We start from the raw sequence: 22,699 nt of genomic DNA on the forward strand, positions 1-22,699 counted from the left end.
CCAAAACACATTCCGAACGCGCTCCTAACCCTAAAATCACTCAATGGAGCTAACAGAGTCGACGAAATTGCATTCTGAATCTTTCTTCACACAGTTCCAACTACGGTTCAAACTCTAAGGCTTAAACTCACAACTAGGGAATCAGTGTCCCAAAACTCCCCGAATTCCATAGCCAAACACTCCGGCAAATCCCAAAAGCGGAAACAAATATGTGGAAAGTAGATATTAGGGGATCGGGGCTCAAATTCTCAAAATGACCGGCCGGGTCGTTACATCCTCCCCCTCTTAAAACAATCGTTCGTCCTCGAACGAGTATAAAGACATACCTGAAACTGTGAAAAGATAAGGGTACTGACTACGCATATCTTGCTCGATCTCCCAAGTCGCCTCCTCGACCAGCTGACCCCTCCACTGAACCTTTACTGAAGCAATATTCTTTGACCTGAGCTCTCTGACCTGCCTGTCCAAAATGGCTACTGGCTCCTCAACATAACATAGATCTTTGTCCAACTATGCTGAGCTGAAATCCAATACATGAGTCGAATCACCGTGATACTTCAGGAGCATAGACACGTGGAATACCGGGTGAACTCCTTCTAGGCTGGGAGGCAAGGCAAGCTCATAAGCAACCTCCCCAACTCGCCGCAATATCTCAAAAGGACCAATGAACCTCGAGCTCAGCTTGCCCTTCTTCCCAAACCTCATGACACCCTTCATAGGCGATACCCGAAGCAAGACCCGCTCACCCACCATAAATGCCAAATCACGAACCTTACGGTCTGCATAACTCTTCTACCTAGACTGGGCTGTGTGAAGTCTCTCCCGAATCACTTTCACCTTATCCAGGTCATCCTGGACCAAGTCTGTACCCAATAATCGGGCCTCGCCTGGCTCAAACCATCCCACAGGGGACCGGCACCACCTACCATACAAAGCCTCATACGGTGCCATCTGAATCCTGGACTGATAACTGTTGTTGTAAGCAAACTCTGCAAGTGGCAAGTATTGGTCCCATGACCCTCCGAACTCCATCACACAGGCACAGAGCATATCCTCAAGAATCTGAATCGTGTGCTTGGACTGCCCGTCCGTCTGAGGGTGAAAGGCTGTGCTCAGCTCCACCCTAGTAACCAACTCCTGCTGTACGGCTCTCCAAAATAGGGATGTGAACTATGTACTTATGTCTGAAATGATGGATACTGGAATACCATGAAGGCGGACAATCTCTGTTATAAATCTCAGCCAATCTCTCTGAAGAGTATGCAGTCAAAACCGAAATGAAATGGACTGACTTGGTCAGCCGATCCACGATCACCCAAATAGCATCAAACTTTCTCAAATTCCGAGGAAGTCCAACCACAAAGTCCATGGTGATCTGCTCCCACTTCCACTATGGGATCTCTAACCTATGAAATAATCTACCCGGTCTCTGATGCTCATATTTAACCTGCTGACAGTTGGGACACTTGGCCACAAACCCAACTATATCCTTTTTCATTCTTCTCCACCAATAGTGTTGCCTCAAGTCCTGGTACATCTTCACGGCACCCGGATGAATGGAGAACCGCGAGCTTTGGGCCTCCTCAAGAATCAAAACCAGAAGCCCATCTACATTGGGTACACAGATCCAGACCTGCATCCTCATCACACCGTCATCACCAGTAGTCACATCTCTGGTATCACCTCGCCGAACCCTGTCCTGAAGAACTAGAAGATGAGGATCATCATACTGGCGCTCCCTAATATGGTCATCAAGAGAAGACCGAGCAATCACACAAGCTAATACCTGGCTAGGATCTGAAATATCCAATCTCACGAACTGACTTGCTAAGGCCTTAACATCCAAGGCTAAGGGCCTCTCAGCTACCGGAAGATATGCCAAGCTCCCCAAACTCTCTGCCCGGCGACTCAAGGTGTTGGCCACTACATTGGCCGTCCCCGGGTGGTATAATATTGTGATATCATAGTCTTTAAGTAGATCTAACCACCTCCGCTGATGCAAATTAAGGTCCTTCTGCCTGGACAAGTACTGCAAACTCTGGTGATCAGTGTAAATCTCATAGGGAACACCGTACAAATAATGGTGCCAGATCTTCAGAGCGTGAACAATAGCCGCTAACTCAAGATCATGAACTGGATAATTTTTCTCATGCACCTTCAACTGTCTAGACGCATAGGAAATCACCCTACCGTCCTGCATCAATATCGATCTGAGGCCAATCATCGAGGCATCACAATAGACAGTGTAGGACCCCGAACATGTAGGCAATACTAATACTGGGGTTGTAGTCAAAGCTTTCTTAAGATTCTGAAAGCTCTGCTCATACTCCTTGGTCCACCTGAACGGAGCACCCTTCTAGGTCAACCTGGTCATATGTGCTGCAATGGATGAAAATCCCTCCACAAAGCGATGGTAATATCCCACCAAACCAAGGAAACTGCGGATCTCCGTAGCTGATGACGGTCTAGGCCAACTCTGCACTGCGTCCACCTTCTTCAAATCTACCTTGATCCCATCACAAGACACTATGTGGCCCGAGAATGCCACTGAATCAAGCCAGAATTCATACTTAGAAAATTTTGAATATAACCTCTTCTCCCTCAAGGTCTGAAGCACAGTCCTCAGGTGCTGCTCATGATCTTCCCGAGACCGGGAATATACCAGAATGTCATCAATAAACACAATGATGAAGGAATCAAGATACTGCCGGAATACACTGTGCATCAAATGCATAAATGCTGCTGGGGCATTGGTCAACCCAAATGACATGACAAGAAACTTAAAGTGACAATATCTGGTCCTGAAAGCAGTCTTCGAGATATCCAGCTCCCGAATCTTCAACTGATGATAGCCAGAATGCAAGTCAATCTTGTAAAACACCCTGGCACCCTGTAACTGGTCAAATAAGTCATCAATACGAGGCAATGGGTACCTGTTCTTCACTGTAACCTTGTTCAACTGCCGATAATCAATACACATACGCATAGAACCATCCTTCTTCTTTACAAATAAGACCGGAGCACCCCAAGGTGACACACTAGGCCGAATGAAGCCCTTATCAAGCAACTCCTGCAACTGCTCCTTCAACTCCTTTAATTCAGGAGGAGCCATACGATACGGAGGAATAGAGATAGGCTGAGTGCCCGACAACAAATCAATGCCAAAATCAATATCGTTGTCGGGCGGCATGCCCGGAAGATCAGCTGGAAACACATCTAGGAAGTCCCTCACTACTGGAACTAACTCAACTATAGAGGTATCAATACTGACATCTCTCACATAGGCCAAATACGCGTCACACCCCTTCTCAACCATTCGCTGAGCCTTAAAAAATGAAATGACCCTGCGGGGAGTATACTCTAAGGTACCTCTCCACTCTAATCTCGGCAAACCTGGCATAGCCAGCGTCACAGTCTTAGCGTGAAAATCAAGAATAGCATAATGGGGCAACAACCAATCCATGCCCAAGATAACATCAAAATCTACCATACTGAGAAATAACAAATCGGCTCTGGTCTCAAAACCACTAAGAGTAATCAAACACGACTGATATACGCGATCCACAATGAGAGAATCTCCCACGGGAGTAGATACATAAACATGGGAACTGAAAGAATCCCGAGAAATCCCAAAATATGTAGAAAAATAAGAAGACACATATGAGTACGTAAAGCCTTGGTCAAATAATACCGATGCATCCCTATGACAGACAGGGATGATACCTGTGATGACTGAATCTGAAGCAACGACCTCTGATCGGGCTGGAAGGGCATAGTACCTGGCCTGGCTTCCCCCTCTAGGGCGACCTTGACCTCCCCGACCTCCACCTCGAGCTGGATAAGGAGATGGGGTAGCACCTGGTGCTGGAAGAATGGCCGGAGGACCCAGTGGAGCACATGGAGGCTGATAAGTCTGCGGAGGTGCACCCTTCCTGACTCTGGGGCAATCTCTAACTAGGTGACGAGTATCACCACACTCAAAACAACCTCTCAAAGGATGCGGCGGCTGAGACTGACTTAGACCTGGCCTGTTGGATTGGACGGTAATAGCACTTCGAGTATGAGGCATACTGGATACTGGCGGTGCATAATAGGGCTCCTGAGGTCTAAGAGGAGCTGGGACACAGCTGGCTGCTGGAAGAGCTGAATGAACATGGCGACTCACAAAACCCCTACCATAGCGTGCTGTTGGTGCATGAGCTCCTGAATAATGACCAGTCTCTCAAGACCTCTTGGCCTCTCTCTCCTCTCTGTCCCGGGCGAACATGCCCTCCACTCTCCTGGCAATGCTTACTGCCTGCTGATAAGTGATGTCCATCTCTAACTCCCTGGCCTAACTGGTCCGAATACTGGGGTGGAGTCCTTCAATGAAACGACGATCCCTCTCTCTGGTTGTAGCAACCAGAGCCGGTGCATGGCGAGCTAACCCACTGAAATGGACTACATACTCCGACACAGTCATAGAACCCTGACGCAACTGCTCGAATTCTGCGCGCCAAGCATCCCTGAGGCACTGAGGAACATACTCACGCAAGAACATCTCTGAAAACTGAGTCCAACTGAGTGAGGCTGCCTCGTCCAGACTACTCAGCTCATAGGCACGCCACCACTGATATGCTGCTCCTCTCAGCTGGAAAGCAATGAAAGAAACCCCACTCGTCTCCACAATGCCCACAGTGTGGAGAATACGATGACACTCCTCAAGAATACCCAGAGCATCATCTGAAGCTAGTCCGCTGAAAGTAGGTGGGTGGTACTTCTTGTACATCTCAAGTCTGAGCTGCTCTGCCTCAGAAGCAGCTACCCTGATCTCATGCCAAACAGGGGCCACTAGGGGCATAGGAATATACTCTGGGCCTGATCAACCTGGACCCTCTACTCAGGGGTGCAGGCTGAGGGAGTCGGTGCCCCTCCCTCGGCCTGAGATGTAGCGGGAGCTATCGGAAATACTCCAGCCTGAGCCAGAGTACTGAATATGCTCAAGAACTGAGCTAAAGTCTCTTGGAGGGCTGGAGTAGCAATAGGGATTTTCGGCGCTGGACCTCCAACTGGGGCTGCTGGGGACTCCTCTGATGCAGCTCTCGCAGGTGCTCGGGCTGCACCGCATGGTTATCCTCTACCCCGACCCCGGCCTCTGGCGGCTCTGGCAGGGGACTCGGTTGCCTGATCATCGGTCCTCCTGGTACAGGTCCTCGCCATCTGTGAGAAAGAATAGAATAGAATCTTAGAATTTTTGGTGTCAATAACTCACACGACAAGGAAATCAAAGAAATATGATTGTTCTTAACAGTTACATAGCCTCCCGAAGATAAGTACGGACTTCTCCGCACCGATCTGAGAGACTCAAATAAACCGGCTTATGACTCGCGACTCCTACGAACCTAGTGCTCTGATACCAACTTGTCACGACCCAAATTATCACTCCGTAAGGGGTCGTGATGGCACCTAGACTTTACGACTAGGTAAGCCTAATATTGCGAAAAATATAAAGAAAACACTACATTTTAAAGATAAACAGCATATTATAAATAGCCAAGAGTAGCACCACTCAGCATATACAAATAGTTTTCCAAGACCCGGAATATCACCATATACAAATAGTTTCCCAAGACCCGGAATATCACTAAGTCACAAGCTACTATAATCTATGTAGCTCTATAAAAAAGTTTGAAGATAATAAGGAAAGTCTCTAGACGAGGGAGTAGAAGGGGACTCCGAAGATCTGCGGACGCAAGCAGAAGTACCTTGAAGTCTCCTAGAATCAGCAGCACACACTAACCCCAAGACTGATAGCTCGTACCTGGATTTGCACACGAAAACATGTGCAGGAAAGGGCATGAGTACACCACAATGGTACCCAGTAAGTGCCAAGCCTAACCTCGGTCGAGTAGTGACGAGGTCAGGTCAAGGCCCTACCGGAGTAAATACAATAAATTAAACAGTAAAAGATATAGGTAAAATTTACGGTAACGCAGTTAAAGAAATTCTCGAAAATTTAACAGTCAAGGGAGCCCTCGGCTCAGAACAAGGTAAACACAGTGGAGAAATCTCTCGGAATACCATTCTGTAGTTTCAAATGAATATGCAGTACAGGGGGATCTCCCGGAATACGTCCGTAGTCCCAAAGTAAATATGCAGTGCTGTGGGATCTCCCGAAATACGTCCGTAGTCCCAAAGTAAATATGCAGTGCTGGGGGATCTACCGGAATACGTCCGTAGTCCCAAAGTAAATATGCAGTACAGGGGGATCTCCCGAAATACGTCTGTAGTCCCAAAGTTAATATACAGTACAGGGGGATCTCCCGAAATACGTCCGTAGTCCCAAAGTAAATATACAGTACAGGGGGATCTCCCGGAATACGCCCGTAATCCCAATTTAAATATGCAACGCAAGATGAAATGACAGGTATGACATCGAGTTATGCAGTTTATACTGGACACATATAAGGCAAATAAGGAATTAACTAAACATGACGCATAAAATGTCAATTGGGCAGTTAAAACACGTAAGCATGTTTTTCTAGTCTAAACTACACAATTAAACATATTAGTACAACTGAATAAGAGAAGCAATTTATGGTTTAAAAAGGTTAAACATGATTTTTGCAATAATAGCCCTGGTACGTACTCGTCACCTTACGTACACGGCGCCCACACACCAAATAATATCAAGATATCCTAAGGGGGAAGTCCCCAACACAAGGTTAGGCAAGCCAATTACCTCGAACCGCTCAAATCAACTCGATATCACGTTCTTTCCATGAGTATCCTGCTCCAAATGGCTCGAATATATTCAAAACAGTACAATACCATCAATACGCGCTAATGGAATGAATCCCACAAGAAAAACTACAAAATTAGGCCAAAACCTGAAATTGGCTCAAACCCGGCCCCCGGGCCCACATCTCGACACCCGACAAAATTTACAAAACTAGAAAGCTCATTTACTCACGAGTCTAACCATATCAAATATACTAAAATCCGACACCAAATGGTCCTCCAATCCACAATTCAAACATCCAAATCCCTAGCCTCCAACTTCCAATTTCCACCTTAAATACATATTAACTAGGTGGGAAAACACATGGCAAGGCAAGATTATTGACCAAAAATAAGCACAAGGAACTTATCTCAAGAAATGCCTCGAAAATGCTCTCAAAAATCGCCCTAACGCGAGTTTGCAAAGCCAAAAATGACAAAAATCGTGAAGCCCTTTGGTTTTAATCACTGCCCAGTTATTTCCGCAACTGCGGAACCTGGGCTCGCACCTGCGGGTGCACTTGTGCGGAAAACGTGAGCATCTGTGCAACTCACTTTCCCCCTCTGCCTTCGCACCTACAACGAAAGGGCTGCACCTGCGCACTCGCGCCTACGGGCGCCTACGGACGCCCCTTCCGCTTCTGCGCATCTTGCGCATTTGCGAACAGCCTTGCGCATTTGCGGGCATCGCAGATGCGGATCTTCCTCGCACCTGCGACCCCAGGCCAACTCTCAACTTCTCGCATCCGCGCTTCCATCTTCGCATGTGCGGCTCATGCACCTGCGGTCTATTTTCCGCAGGTGCGAAACACAAGAACCAGCAAAGGCACCAGATTTTCCTAAGTCCAAATTTCTTCCCGTTAAGCATCTGAAACACACCCGAGGGCCCCGGGACCTCAACCAAACATGCCAAACAATCCTAAAACACCATACGAACTTAGTCGATCCTTCAAACCACATCGAACAACACGAAAATCATGAATTAAGCACGGATTCAAGCCTAAGAATTTAAAAAATTTCCAAATGCTACAAACGACGCCGAACCACATCAAATCTAGTCCAAATGACCTCAAAATTTAAACACAGGTCACAAATGACACTACGGACCTACAACCACTTTATGAATTCTATTCCGAGCTCGATATCAAAATTTTTATTATCGGCCGAAATCGCCGAAAAATTAACTTTCGCCAATTCAAGCCTAAATCTAATATAGACCTCCAAAACACATTCCGGACTTGCTCCTAACCCCAAAATCACTCAACGGAGCTAACGGATTCGACAAAATTTCATTTCGGATCCGTCTTCACACAGTTTCGACTACCGTCCAAACTCTAAGGTTTAAACTCACAACTAGGGAATAAGTGTCCCAAAACTCCCCGAATTCTATAGTCAAACACTCCGGCAAATCCCAAAAGCAAAAACAAATATGGGAAAAGCAGATATTACGGGATCGGGGCTTAAATTCTCAAAATGACCGGCCGGGTCGTTACATTCTCCCTCAAAGCTAACTAAATTCTTGAAACTGGCACTCCACATTCATTCCTTACTGATACTTCTTCATTCTTCATCTCTGTAAGTGGAGTTCCAGAATTACGAGATTCATTTGGCAGTCCCCTTATTTTGCATTTTAATTTTTGATCTCCTAGTTTCAGGTATGGCTTTTATCTCTCCTCTTCTCATTTTTTTACTCTTTTTCTTCCTTCCTTTTCTCTTTCTTGTGAAGCTTGACTAGTTTGAAAGCCATGAATATCTGAGTATGTTTTTATATATGGCCTAATTGGGCTCAATTTATGGTTTGAATGGTGGTATAGTTTGCGCAATTTGATTTTCTTTGGTGAGGATTTGGTTAAGTGATTGTGTGTGCTATTGTTTATGAAACAAAGTGGGGGAATTCTGAGTACCTCTCTTCTCTTAAATCAACTGATTTGAACTATGCCCACAATGTGTTCGACAAATTTTAACAGAAGGAATTTGAACTATGCACTATCGAGTTCGGATTTTGCTTTTGGGACTTGGATTAGGTCCATTTTGTCATTTGAAACTTGTCTGCAAAATTTGGTGTTATTCTGTGTTGGTTTGATAAGAATCGGACGTTGGTTGTGATTCTAATGATTATTGAATTAATTATGAAATTTCATGTGTTTTGATGTCCGATTCATAGTTTATTTGGTGTTTAGATCGCTCGACCGAGTTCATATAATGTTTTTAGACTTGTGTGGGTATTTGGTATGGAGCCCTGAGAGTTCGGGTGAGTTTCAGACATATTTCAGATTGGGTTGTGCTAGTTTCAGGTTGCTGATGTGCGGCCGCAAAACATGGTCGCACTGACATGAATTCAAAATGTTCAGAGAGTCTGCAAAATGACCAAGTGTGAAGTCTCGCCAAAAGTGCAGCCGCCGAAGGAAAATTGCGGCTGCAGAAGCTGAAGTGCAGCCGCAGACCAAATTGTACGGCTGCAGAAATCCTCCACTTGCATAAACAAGCAAAGTGCGGACCGCACATGAAATTGTGCAGCCGCAGAATCTGCCGAAGGGAATTTTTGTCGGCGAATTGTGGGCCACTATAAATAGACCGAAAATACTTTTTAGGGCACATTTTATAGTTTTTGAGCTGTAGCCATTATAGTTTACTATTTTTGGTATTTTGTGACCAATTTGGTTTGAAAACACATTAGTTTATCATTTTAATCTTGTATTATGGCTTTAATTAATACTTCTTTATTTTCTTCAATTTCTATTATGAGTAGCTAGATCTTTTCTAGGGTTGTGACCCAACCCTAGTGTTAAACCTTATGTGTAATTAATCTAATGCTTGTTTATGATTGGGTGTTTGTTATTTAGTCTTGTTCATGCATTATTTCTAGAATTAATGGTTGCAAATATTGATTCATGCCTTTTTGACTTGGTGCTTACTTGAGAAAGAGGGACATAGTGTAGGAAAACTTGGCTAACAAGAAATTGAGCTAGTTAAGATTTTGGTTAGCCTAATTTATGGTTTTGAACTAGAGATAGAGAAGACCCGACTTGAGCTCATATCAACTATTTGACTTGATACTCAACCTGGGCTTGAGAAAGCCAATTTGGGCAACATAACTCTATGACCGAGAGGTATTGAGTGGGTAATTTAGAGTTGAGAGCTATAATACACCCCGATCATTAAAACGAGCATTAACGTAATTTACCCATTAGTCTAACACCTAGGTGAAAGTTACATCCCTAGGCCTTTTACCCATTTGTAGAAAACAATAAAAATAATTACTCATTTTCTAGTCTCTTTTCTCTAGTTAATCATTGCTAGTGTCAACTGTAGAAGTAGACTACAAAACTCACTTGTTTGGAAGTGTAATTGAGCTATTTCATCTACTCTCATCACGTGTACACCCTAACACCCATATTTAACTCCCTGAGGAAATCGACCCCGACTCATTGTTGGGTACTATTCTTTCAACAAACGTTTCCACTCACTATTGAATGTGGATTGGGCGTGGATCAATTTTTGGCGCCGTTGTCGGGGAGTTTTAACAATGTTAGCTATATATTTGATTGTGCTTTTAGACTATCTTCTTTACTTTCCATGTTTCTAACTTGTTGAAGAAATCATAGGTACACAAATGGCGAACAATGAGCTCGGAAATATGCCTTTGGGGGACCTGGACGGTGAGGAGGAACACCCTCATGAGCTACCTCAAGTGCCACAACCTAATCGGCGAGTCTGGGTGCCACAAGATAACGTGCCCGTACCAACCCACCTCAACCACAAGCGGCACAACACCAGATATTTCCCAACGAAGGTTATGCTAGCGCAATAGCCCCCCCCCCCCCTATTAGGGCGGGAAACTTTTAAATCACCAATGTGATGCTAACTTTGCTTGAGCAACGAGGCTTTTTCAACGGTGCGCCTAGTCAAAATTCTTACAAACATTTGAATGGCTTTATGGATACATGTTGGGGGACCAAGCAAATTAATGTTTCCGAGGATGCCTTGAGGCTAAGACTTTTTCCCTTCTCTCTACGGGGTAAAGCTTTAGATGGAACGTTTGCCGAACCATTCAACACACACTTGGGATGAGTTGACGGCTAAGTTCATTGCTAAGTGTTTCTCTCCCGGGCACATGGATACCCTTCAGGATGAAATCTTGGCATTCAAGCAAGAACCGAATGAATCACTACACGAAATTTGGGAAGGGTATAGAATCATGGTTAAGGAATGTCCTAACAATGATATGATGGAGAACATGTTGCAACAAACCTTTTACCGTGGGATTAACACAACCAACCAATGTGTAGTGAACCAACTAGCCTGTGGCAACTTCATGACAACACCTTATGCGGAGGAGTGTGACATTCTAGATGAGATGGAGGAAAGGTCATTAACTTGCCAATCCCGAGCTATTGTTCCACAAGGTGATCCTAATATGATACACCTCCACAAAGAGTTGCAAGACCATGGGCAAGACATTGCCGAATTAACAGCAGCCATGACTCTACTAGAAAAGGCCCAACTCAATCAAGTGCAAGCTCCTAAGCAAGTTCATGCTATGGAGGAAGTTAGTGTTTTGGTGAACAAGAAGAGGACCAAGGGTCCACAAATGCAAATCCGAGTGGAGAACTATGTGCAAGCTGATGGCGGTTTTGATCAAGATGATTCTTATCATGAGCAAGAGGAGGAAGTTCAATATTTTGACAATTTTTAAGGGCAATGAAATAACTTCCAAGGCTCTAATAAACAACAATGATGACCACAAAATAATCGTGGAAATTGGAGTTTTAACAATTAAGGAAATTGGCATAATAACAACAATCAAAGAAACTGGAGTGGAAAAAACTAAGGAAATTGTGGAGGCAACAATCAAGTTGGTTGGGGAAACAATCAAGGCAACTGTGGGTCGAGTTTTCAAAGGCCCCCAATGTATCAACAGCCAAACAACCCACCTCCTTATCCTTCCCTTAGTTCAAGTTCTTCGAACAATGAGATGGGTCGTATTGAGAATATGTTCAAACAAATGATGGAAGAATGTCGATTCGGATGCCCATCTTATCTCACACAACACATCAATCCATAATCTAAAAGTTCAAATGAGGAATATCTCTTAAGCTCTAAATTCTCGTCCTAAGAGTGCACTACCAAGTGACATGGTGGTGAACCCAAAGGGTTGTAACAATACGAGGCATGCTATGGCGGTTATCACAAAAAGTGGAAGAGGTGGAAATGCACCCGCCTCATTTGAAAGGTGACTTGGATTGATATTGATGATAGTGTTGAAGCGACTCAAGAGTAGGCGAACCCGTCTAGTGAACACATCATTGAACCCGGTTATTATACGTTTATGAAAGATCTTGTGACCAAGAAGCGGTCGATGAATTTTGAAACTATTAAGGTCACTTATTAAGTGATTGCAATTGTTTTTTCCATGGCTCCTAAGTTGGAGGATCCTGGTGCTTTCACGATTCCTTGCACGACTGGGAGTGCCGAGTTTGCTAAAGCTCTTTATGATCTTGGGGTAAGTATAAATATGATGACCTATTCGGTTTTCATGACATTGGGAATTGGGCCACCAAGAACCACTTCTATGAGGTTGTAAATGGCCAATCGCACCATGAAGAGGCCATTGGGTGTGATTGAAGAGGCCATCGGGTTGATAAGTTCATTCTTTTGGCGGACATTATTATTCTAAATTGTGAAGTTGATTATGAAGTGTCTATCATTCTTGGGAGACCTTTCCTTGCCACGGGTAAGGCTCTTTGTGATGTGGAAGTCGGAGAACTCATTTTCTGTGTTGGTGATAAACAAGTGGTATTCCATGTGTGAAAGTTCACGCGAAAACCAAATAACAATGAGATGTGTTCTTTTGTGGACTTAGTGACCGATGTTATTGTTGATGATACAAGTGCTACAATTAATGTTGGTGATATGTTTGAGGTCGTTTTGCTCAATTTTGATGATGACGTGATGGATGGTTTCATGGAATGTGTGAACTCTTTGCAAGGAATGGGGTCGTACAACTATGCACTCCGAAAATTATCTTTGGATCTTGAGAATAGGAAGACTCCTCCTATAAAGCCTTCTATTGAAGAGCCACCCACTTTGGAGTTAAAGCCATTGCCTCCACACCTTCAGTATGAATTTCTTGTCCCTTGTGCTACTTTACTGGTTATTCTTTCCTCTTGTTTGACTAACGTGTAGGTTGACTCCACATTGGCGATGTTACAAAAGAGGAAGAAGGCTATTGGGTGGACTGTGATGGATATTCGGGGTATAAGCCCCGCCTTTTACATGCATAAGATCAAGTTTGAGGATGGTGATAAACCGTCCATTTAACATCAAAGAATACTAAATGAGGTTATGCAAGAAGTTATCAATAAGGAGATTATCAAGTGGTTGGATGCTGGGGTTGTGTACCCCATCTCCGATAGTTCATGGACCTCTCCTGTTCAATGTGTCCCAAAGAAGAGGGCATGACGGTGATTACCAATGATAAGAATGAGTTGACTCCTACCAGAACGGTGACCGGTTGGAGGGTTTGTATGGATTATCTTAAGCTCAACAAAGTTACAAGGAAGGATCACTTTCCACTTCCATTCTTTGATCAAATTCTAGATGGATTGGCCGGCCGTGCTTTCTATTGTTTTCTTGATGGGTAATCGGGCTACAACCAAATTCTCATTGCTCCAGAAAATCAAGAGAAAACAACCTTTACTTGTCCATATGGTACTTTTGTTTTCAAGAGGAAACCATTTGGTTTGTGCAATGCACCAGTGATGTTTCAACGGTGTATGATGGCTATTTTCACGGACATGGTGGAGGAATACCTTGAAGTTTTCACAGATGACTTCTCGGTGGTTAGGATTCTTTTGATGATTGTCTTGAAAATTTAGACAAAGTGTTGGCTAGATGTGAAGGGACCAACTTGGTGCCCAACTGGGAGAAATGCCATTTCTTTGTTGAGTAAGGTACTTTCCTTGGCCATAAGATCTCAAGGAATGGAGTTGTAGTTGACAAGGCAAAGATTGAGGTGATTTCTAAGCTTCCACCCCAATTTCAGTGAAGGGTATGCTGAGTTTCCTAGGCCATGCGGGTTTCTACCGACACTTTATCAAAGATTTCTCTAAAGTGGTGAACCCATTGTGTAAGCTCCTTCATAACGATGCCAAGTTCAATTTTAATGATGATTGTATGAGGGATTTTGAACTATTAAAGCTCAAGTTGACAACTACTCCTATCATTACCGCTTTAAATTGGAGTTTGGCTTTTGAACTCATGTGTGATGCAAGTGACGTAGCGGTTGGGGCTATTTTGGGGCAATGTGCCAACAAAGTGTTTTATCCAATTTACTATGCTAGTAAGACCATGAGTAGTGCCCAAGTCAATTATACCGTTACGGAGAAAGAGCTCCTTGCTATTGTGTTTGAAATTGAGAAGTTCCACCCGTACTTCATGGGTGCCAAAGTTATTGTCCACACGGATCATGTGGCGCTTCGCTATCTTATGAGAAAAAGGTTTCTAAAGCCCGGTTAATGAGATGGGTTCTCTTATTGCAAGAATTTGATATTGATATCCACTCCTATCATTACCACTTGTCTCGTTTGGAGGATGAGGGGAGGCCGCATGATGGCCTTGAAATCAATGACTCCTTCCACGATGAGCAACTTTTGGCAATGTCAATGAAATAGGTGCCATGGTTTATGGACTTGGTAAATTTTCTTGTGAATGAAATCATCCTGGATGAGTTCTCTTCAAACCAAAGGAAGAAGCTCAAGAGAGATCGTCAAGATTATTATTGGGATGAACCATACCTTTTTCGGAATTGTACGGATAGGGTGATTCGAAGGTGTGTACCGGAAGAAGAGTAAGGCACTATTCTCGAGGCTTGTCATTCTTCACCATATGGAGGTCATCATGGTAGAGCAAGAACGACGGCCAAAGTTCTTAGTTGTGGTTTCTATTGGCCTACTCTTTATAAGGATGCAAGTGATTTAGTGAAACGATGTGATGAATGTCAACAGGCGGTGGAATCTCAAAGAAAAATGAGATGCCTCTCACAACCATCTTTGAGATTGAAATTTTCGATGTTTGGGGAATTGATTTTATGGGCCCTTTTTTGAGTTCTTATGGAAACACTTACGTAACAATGAGGCGAGAACTGTAGTGGATTTCTTGAAAATGAATACATTTACAAGATTTGGTACTCCACGTGGGCACATAAGCGATTGGGGGTCAAACATTTGCAACAAAGCTTTTAATACTTTACTTAGCAAGTATGGTGTTACTCACAAGGTCACGACTCCCTATCACTCACAAGGTAGCGGGCAAGTGGAAGTCTCCAACCGATAGATAAAGAGTATCTTGTCTAAAACGGTAAATACTAATCAGATGGATTGGTCCAAGAAGATTGATGATGCATTATGGGCTTATCGGATGACTTATAAGACACATATCGGAATGTCTCCATATTGGTTAGTGTTCAGGAAATCTTGTCATCTTACGATGGAACTAGAGCACAAGGCAATGTGGGCTTTAAAGAAATTAAAATTTGATTGGGATGTATCCGCTAACTTGCGGGTTGCACACTTGAATGAATCGGATGAGTTCCGATACCGTGCACATGAGAGTTCATCCTTGTACAAATAAAAGATTAAATACCTTCATGACAAATACATTTGGGACAAAGAGTTCAACATGGGCGATCTTGTATTGTTGTTTAACTCAAGGTTGAGGAGGTTTCCCGGGAAGCTAAGATCCAAGTGGAGTGGTCCATTTAAAATTGTTGGTGTGACACCTTTCGGTGCATTAGATTTGAAGAAAAAGAACAATGAAGTGTTCCGAGTCAATGGTCACTGAGAGAAGCACTACTTGGGCGAGGTTTGAGATAGCCATGTTGTGGCGGTAATTTACTTCACTTGAAGATGCTTTGACATTGCGTCGTGCTGCGAGGTTAAATTAGATGCTTATTGGGAGGAAACCCATGTTCTTTTGTAGTTAGTTGTTATTTATTGTTCTAAATTTATTTGAGTGTTCTACATGGTTGAGTCTTACATGCAAGAAGGGTGGCATAAAAATGGCTGAGTGTTGAAGGAAATGCAGACCACACTTTAATTATGTGGACCGCTGAATTAAGTGTGCCACAACAAATGAGCTTGTGCGGCCGCACATTTCACATGCGGACCGCACAATTGGTAGCTCGACAGAGTATTAAAAATGCAAAATCTATGAAGTTTGAGGCTGTCAGTGCGGAGCTATTATGCGGCCACAAGAGGAATTGTGCGGCTACACTCAAAATTGTGTGGACCGCACAGTTGGTACAGAGCATTGCTGCAAAAGTAAAGGAGTGCGAACCGTACTTGGGATTGTGCGGCCGCACTAAACATTTTTTCCCCTCATTCACTCTAAGTATAAATAGGACTTTTGGCCTCATTTTACACTTTTCACCTTCCTGAGATTCTTTGTTGCTCTACAAGCTTTACTGAGAGATTTTCACTGTCAACCACACACACCTACCTGTGCTTACACACCTAGTGCACTCACTTTATCTGGTATGCTTCACTTTATGTTAATCTTTGTGTTAGTTTAATTTTTGAAATTTTAGTTTTTTTTAGGCCATCTGTTATTAGAGTTCATCCATGTGTCCGTGTGGGGTAGATATGTACTGGGTAGTTGTTAATACATGCTCAAATGTTTCCATATAGATTTGAACAAGTAATTGCAAAAATCATAGTAAAATCATACACTACTCATAAGTATTTGAATTCTGCGGCTTTGTTGAGTCCGCAGTTGGCTGAGTTTGGTAACTGGTAATGGCAAGTGCATTCTGCAGTCGCATTCTAATTGTGTGGACCGCAAAATTCCTAGTGACGCCGCATTTTGGGTCCGCACTGATGTCCGAGGCTTGTCTCTTGAAAAATCAAAAGTGTGGACCGCACTTATAATTTCGCGGACAGCAGAAGAATTTTGCGGCCGCATTTTGGCCATCAAACTGTCTTCAGAGAAGATGCGCTTGAGTCTCAGATCGTTTTTGTCAGAAGTGTGGCTGCACATGAAATTGTGCCGTCCATACTCCTATTCTATGACCGCACATTAGAAAAGTGCGTACCGCAGTTCCAATTTTCCTGCAACATGTTATTCTTTAGTAACCCTACTGTGTCCACAATGTTCTCACTTTCCTACATGAGTCTTAACTAGGTTAAATGATGACTTGCAACTAACAATCCTCTTTGTTTTGATACATACAATGGTTTGATGCCACGACGAAACTGCCAAAAGTAGAGGAGACTCTTCTAGGGGTCGAAGCAGAGGTACCTTGCCCCTAAGTGTGCCCAAAACCATTCGGATGAAGACCACAACAGGAAGATGGAGGGGTGCAGACCTCTCCAAGTGTCTCATCTAGTGCTTATGTCTCGTCTAGAGAGGCTTTCGAGGTCAACTCCGTGTATATTTGGAGGAGCAGTCAGCAACACACTCCAGGCCACAGGGGCGATCTGATCCCATGGATGTGGCTTCATCATCTCACAGAACTTCCGAGGTTTCATAAAGTGCTAGCCATGCTTCCGAGCCAGCAACTGCTCCAGAGTCAGATACACAGAATGTTCAGGATGTTCCTGATGATGGTAGAGGGGAAGAGGGTACATTCACTGGTGTTGAGAGGTCAGAGAAGAAGGAAATATCGGAAGACAGATTTGTGAGTTTGGCTTCTTTCACTGATTTTCGGATGTGGTGGCCGACGAGATCATTAGCACATGAGAGGTAGTTTTTGTTGAAGGATCTAGATAGATACAACCCTACAGTGTTGAGGCAGTTCAGATTGAGAAAGGGATGGTTGTGGTTCACTGAGAAGGTTGTAGATGACAAGGAGCACCTTGCCTGTGAGTTCTATGCCAAAATTTCACACATTCACGAGGGAACAAAGGTGACCAAAGTACGCAACCTCACAGTGAGGTTTGATCAGCACACACTGAACGCGTACTTGGGTTTTGAGGACTTGGAGCCAAAAGAGTACCTCGAGAAGTTGGCCTTGAAAGTAAAGGTCCGGCCATGGCTAGCTGAGATATTAGAACCACGGAGACCACCGCCGCCATGGATCACTGCTGGAGTACCCATTCAGCGGAGTAGATTGAGCTTTGAGGCAAAAGGTTGGCATACCTTTGTGTGTAGCAGGCTTGACCTGTGCCAGCATGAGAACAACTTGCTTATTCCACATGCAGTTCTAGTGGCGTCTATCATGGCTAGGTACTCGATTAATGTGGGTACCGTGATGTCGGCCAACATCACATTGGTAGCGCAACAGACTAACATGGCCTACCCCTACCCCAAAACTATCACAGAGTACCTTACTGATGCAAAGGTAGAGCCAAAGCCAATTGTTACAAAGGTGAAGCCAAAGAAGTCGTTTGAGTGGTACTCGCTGCAGGATCCGACCAACTCGAAGAAGAGTGCTCAACCTTCTATTACTATAGGTCAGTCTGATGAGCTGGCAATGGTAGTTTCTAACACAATAGATATTCCATCTACATCAGTTGAGCCCTCTACTAGTGCAGCTGCTATGCCTCGGCCACCATCTTTTGCTCCGTCCACACCTCCTACCACAACTCCTAAGGCAGCCCCTACTCCAGTTCTAAGGCCGGTGCCTATGCCTACAACCCCACTTTCTACTCTACGAGTCTCCAAGACATTGGCAAGTCTTAACAACTGGATGCATGCAGCTACTTCAAAGCTGTATGAGATATCTAGTACTGTTGGAGGTCGGTCAACCACACAGACACCACAGGATTCTACTGAGCTTGATGAGAAACTACGCAAGATTCTGGACACCCAGAAGATGATCATGGAAACTTTGGTACAATATGGTTCAGTTATTGAGGATTTCACCAAAGAGGTGAAGAAGATGAGAAAGTCCCAGTCCAGCAAGAAGTTAGTTGATAACCTTAGGAAGGAGGTGAACCGACTAGCGACAGCTGGAGATTTACCATTTCACATGCTGCTTGACCCAAATCAGTCCTCCTCAAATCCATCTACACAAGTTGCACTAGCTGGCCAGTATGATGAGCCATTCTTTGCTACCGACACAGCTAACACAGTGCGTGTGATATTTTCCACTCCCGACACTCCCATATATGATGACGATGAGATACAGTTGGTTGAGCCAATGGGAGTTGATATTGTTAGGGACATTGAGATGCCCAAGTATGCTTAGGGAGTTTCTTTGCTCTCTCTCATTTCACTCTTAAGTTTTTAAGCATTGGGGATAATGCTTACTTTTATTTGGGGGGGGAGGGGTCGACTTTATTTGATACATTTGGCACATTTGGATACATTTGGACTGTAATAATTGGATAATTGTGTTTCTTTTTAATTTAGCTATCTTTAGATAGTTATTTCTTTCATTAGCTTCTTTAATTATTTACTTTGATTTTTGTTTTGTTAGTAGCTTCTTATTTTTTAACAAATCCACTAGGCTAGGTGCCTAGGGCTAGTTTTTATATATATTTAAAAACAAGGTACAAATGTCATAAGTCTTACAAAATGTAAGGAATAAGAAATGAAAACTACATAGCTCCTAATATCAAAGTTAAGTATAGTACTCAAAAATGATAGTACATTTTGAACTAGCAAAGATTTAAGCCATACAAACATAAAAACTAGCCAAGTGAACATATAATCTTCCAATTTGCCTCCTGTATGTGATTGTGAATGTGGCCATATCAATGTCCCTTGATCAATTTGGATCTCATAATGAGAAAAGTACTCAGAAGCACATGGCATTAAATAAAATAGTGCAAAACCATGCACAAACGTACCATCTTGAATTGTCTGCAATTGTGCATTAACATGCACATGTCCATCTCAATTGCGTGTGTGATCCTTGCATGTAACCATGAAAACCTAGCATATACAGCATCCTAAAGAATTCTTTATATCATTTATGATTGGTAACGCATCCCAAATGAACATAAATTGACCACAAAATTCTCCACAAAACCATGCCCCAAAAAGGCATATCTGGCCAGTGTTTGGTTTATCCTGGCAAAGCCACTCTTTGAGAGCTGGATCCTATGATTGTTTCCTATTTTAGGCAATAGGCATAAGTTAGCAATACATATGACATACCACATTGAGGTTCAAATTATGTTGTTATATTTCCTGCCCAGAAATTTGACAAAACTGGGCAATGTTGCTTGAAACTGGCCAGTACTTGGTTCCTTCCATTGAGCTTTGGCATCCTTGTTAAATCTCCACATCCTAAGGTGAATACTAGGGTTGTTATTGGCATTGAACACATAATGGATCATGATGGTCCATTTAGCAGTTCCAAGCCCTAGTGTGATAGCTTGCATCATTTCGTCCATGCTTGTGCCTATCCTTGCTTCCCCTCCAATGGAATGACTACCAAATACTAATGCCACCATTTGAAGGTTGATCAAGAGATAGGGCATGCATAATAAATTTTTTCATGCAAAAAAGAAGACTATGTTAGTAAAAAACACCATCATGCTATCATCCCAAAGGATTTGAACATAATGGTCATATGGATTGTATGTAGTCTCCTCAATCATCCTTATACACTCCTCCTCCGCTCCTCCTAACTCATGGCAACTCGAATCTCAAGTATGGGCATTGTAGTTTGTCATCATTCACAATTCTTCTCCCTTGTACATCAAATTGCATGAAACTATCACACTCAATAGGGCCATAATCAAGTGCATAATGGGGAAGATGATCTGCCAATTTATTTACTTCCCTAAATATGTGTGACACCCTAGTATTATATACTTCCATGATCTCTTTTATTTCCTCCACATATCCAACAATCAGCCATGGTGGTTTCCAGTTGCCTTCGATAATATTTTTCAGCATTATAGAGTCAGTTTGCAGCCAAATGTGACTAAAGTGATGATTTGCACAATACCTTAGGACCTCCAAAATAGCCAAAGCTTCAGCCACAGTGTTTGTACTCTCCTGCATCTCCTTCCCACATGCATGTATCACATCTCCAAACTCGTTTCTAATACAAAAACCAATAGCACTCATGCCAGGGTTCCTCCTCGATGCACCATCAGCGTTGACCTTAACCCAACTCTCACTAGGAAACTCCCATAATACTTTGGAACCTTCAATCTAGGAGAATAGTTCTCCATCAAATGCGAAAGATCAGGCCACCTATGTGGCACACGTTGAAGCCCATGTTTTCTAACTTTCACAAGCGATTGTATAGTAGATGATACTTGATAAATGACCCTACTAATAGTCACAATGTCCCCATCCTTATAACTATTCCTCCTCTTCCACAATTGCCAAATAATTATGCAAGGCAAAGCTTGGAATATTGGTTTGAGCCTTGGTATCACATGGACTGTCCAACACTTCACCACTGATTGGTGCAAGTTTAGGCCCTCTAAAGATAATCCTACAAATTAAAAGAATTAAGACCATGCCCTTGAAGTTGCATATGACTTGAAGAGTGCATACCCTAATGTATCCTCATCTGGATTTGCGCAACACCAACATCTAGAAGGCATAAAGTAATCCCACCTTCTAAGTGTATCATCCACATCTATCTTTTCCTTTTAAACTTTTCACATGAAGAAAGATATCTTGAAAGGAAGTCCCTTCACCCATATGTTTTATACACAATGCTAGAATATCTTCTTCTTCTCACGTATTCCTAAGAAGACTTGACACTAAACTCACCCTTAGACTCCAACATCTAGTAGGCTTTATCTAGGGTATCATGAATTATTGGAGGCTTGATATTTTCTAGAATATGCATTGCTAAATCTTCAGGTAGTATCTCCCTTATTCAATCTTCATCCCAAGAACCATCCTGAACTATATCATATATGTTATGAACTGACTCATCACAATAAAAGTCTGGTGGAGTAACAAAATATAATGCTCCCAATCCTGTCCAGTTATCAAACCAAAATAGGGATGATCCCATCTTTGGTTGCCATAGAATTTGGTGCTCAATCAAATTCATACACTCAAGCATTCTTTTCCACACATGTGAACCATCTCTCCAAGGAACCACCATGGCATTCTATTTTTAACAATATTTTTGGCTCATAAATGAACTATATAGTGTAGGATTTATCCTAAATTTTCACCAAAGCTTACAGAATAAAGCCTAGGAAACATCATGTAATGATCTAAAGCCTACACCTCCTTCATCAATTGGCAGACACAAATTGCTCCATGAAGATAAATGTCTGCTCTTTCCTTCCACAACATTACTCCAAAAGAATTGCGGAAACATCTTATGCAGCTTGTCAATAACATACTTTGGAGGATTCACAGTGGACAAAAGATGAATTGGAATACTTTGTAATACATGAGATATGAGGACTGCCCTACCTCTAATCGACAATAGTTTGCCTTTCCAAGCTTGCAATTTATCAAGGACTTTGTTAAGGAGTCCTTGATAGTAATCCATCTCCCTCCTAGTATAGAATATGGGGCAGCCAAGATAAGTGAAAGGGATGTCTTGCCTGCCTATGCCACTGACTCTTTGAACTTTGTTAATCACCTCCAAGCTAGTAGAATGGTGCATATACATAGTTGATTTTGCCTTGTTAATCAGCTTCGCAGAAGCAACTTCATAATCACTTAGGACCTCCATAACTAACTGCAAAGATGTAGCATCTGACGAAGAGAATATGGTAGTGGCATCAGCATAAGCCAAATGGTTGATCTTTGGACTCCATTTAGGTAATCCAAAGCCAAAAAAGAATAAGTTAATGTAAAGAGCATTAAGACCCCTAGACAATGCTTCAGCTACCAGTATAAACAATGTAGGAGATAATGGATCTCCTTGCTTAACCCCTCTAGTAGACTTGAAGAAGCAATAAAGTTGACCATTAAGGAGCACATAATACCAATTATTAGATACAATTCCATAGATCAATCCAATGAACCTCTCACAAAATCACATCTTCCTCAAAACTTTCGT

The 22,699-nt window shown here is 42.9% G+C and overlaps 1 protein-coding gene across 1 annotated transcript; it reads right to left on the reverse strand.

Annotated features, from left to right (window-relative positions):
- Positions 1 to 1,170: 1,170 nt before the first annotated feature.
- LOC138892343 (uncharacterized) lies at positions 1,171 to 2,200 on the reverse strand. Its single transcript, XM_070176050.1, has 3 exons — positions 2,031 to 2,200; positions 1,448 to 1,739; positions 1,171 to 1,251 (listed from the first exon to the last, which is right to left on the reverse strand). The coding sequence occupies exons 1-3, from the start codon at positions 2,198 to 2,200 to the stop codon at positions 1,171 to 1,173; spliced, it is 543 nt and encodes a 180-aa protein (XP_070032151.1).
- Positions 2,201 to 22,699: the final 20,499 nt, after the last annotated feature.

Source organism: Nicotiana tomentosiformis, chromosome 5 (genome assembly GCF_000390325.3).
Source record: "Nicotiana tomentosiformis chromosome 5, ASM39032v3, whole genome shotgun sequence".
Classification (NCBI taxonomy): Eukaryota; Viridiplantae; Streptophyta; class Magnoliopsida; order Solanales; family Solanaceae; genus Nicotiana; species Nicotiana tomentosiformis.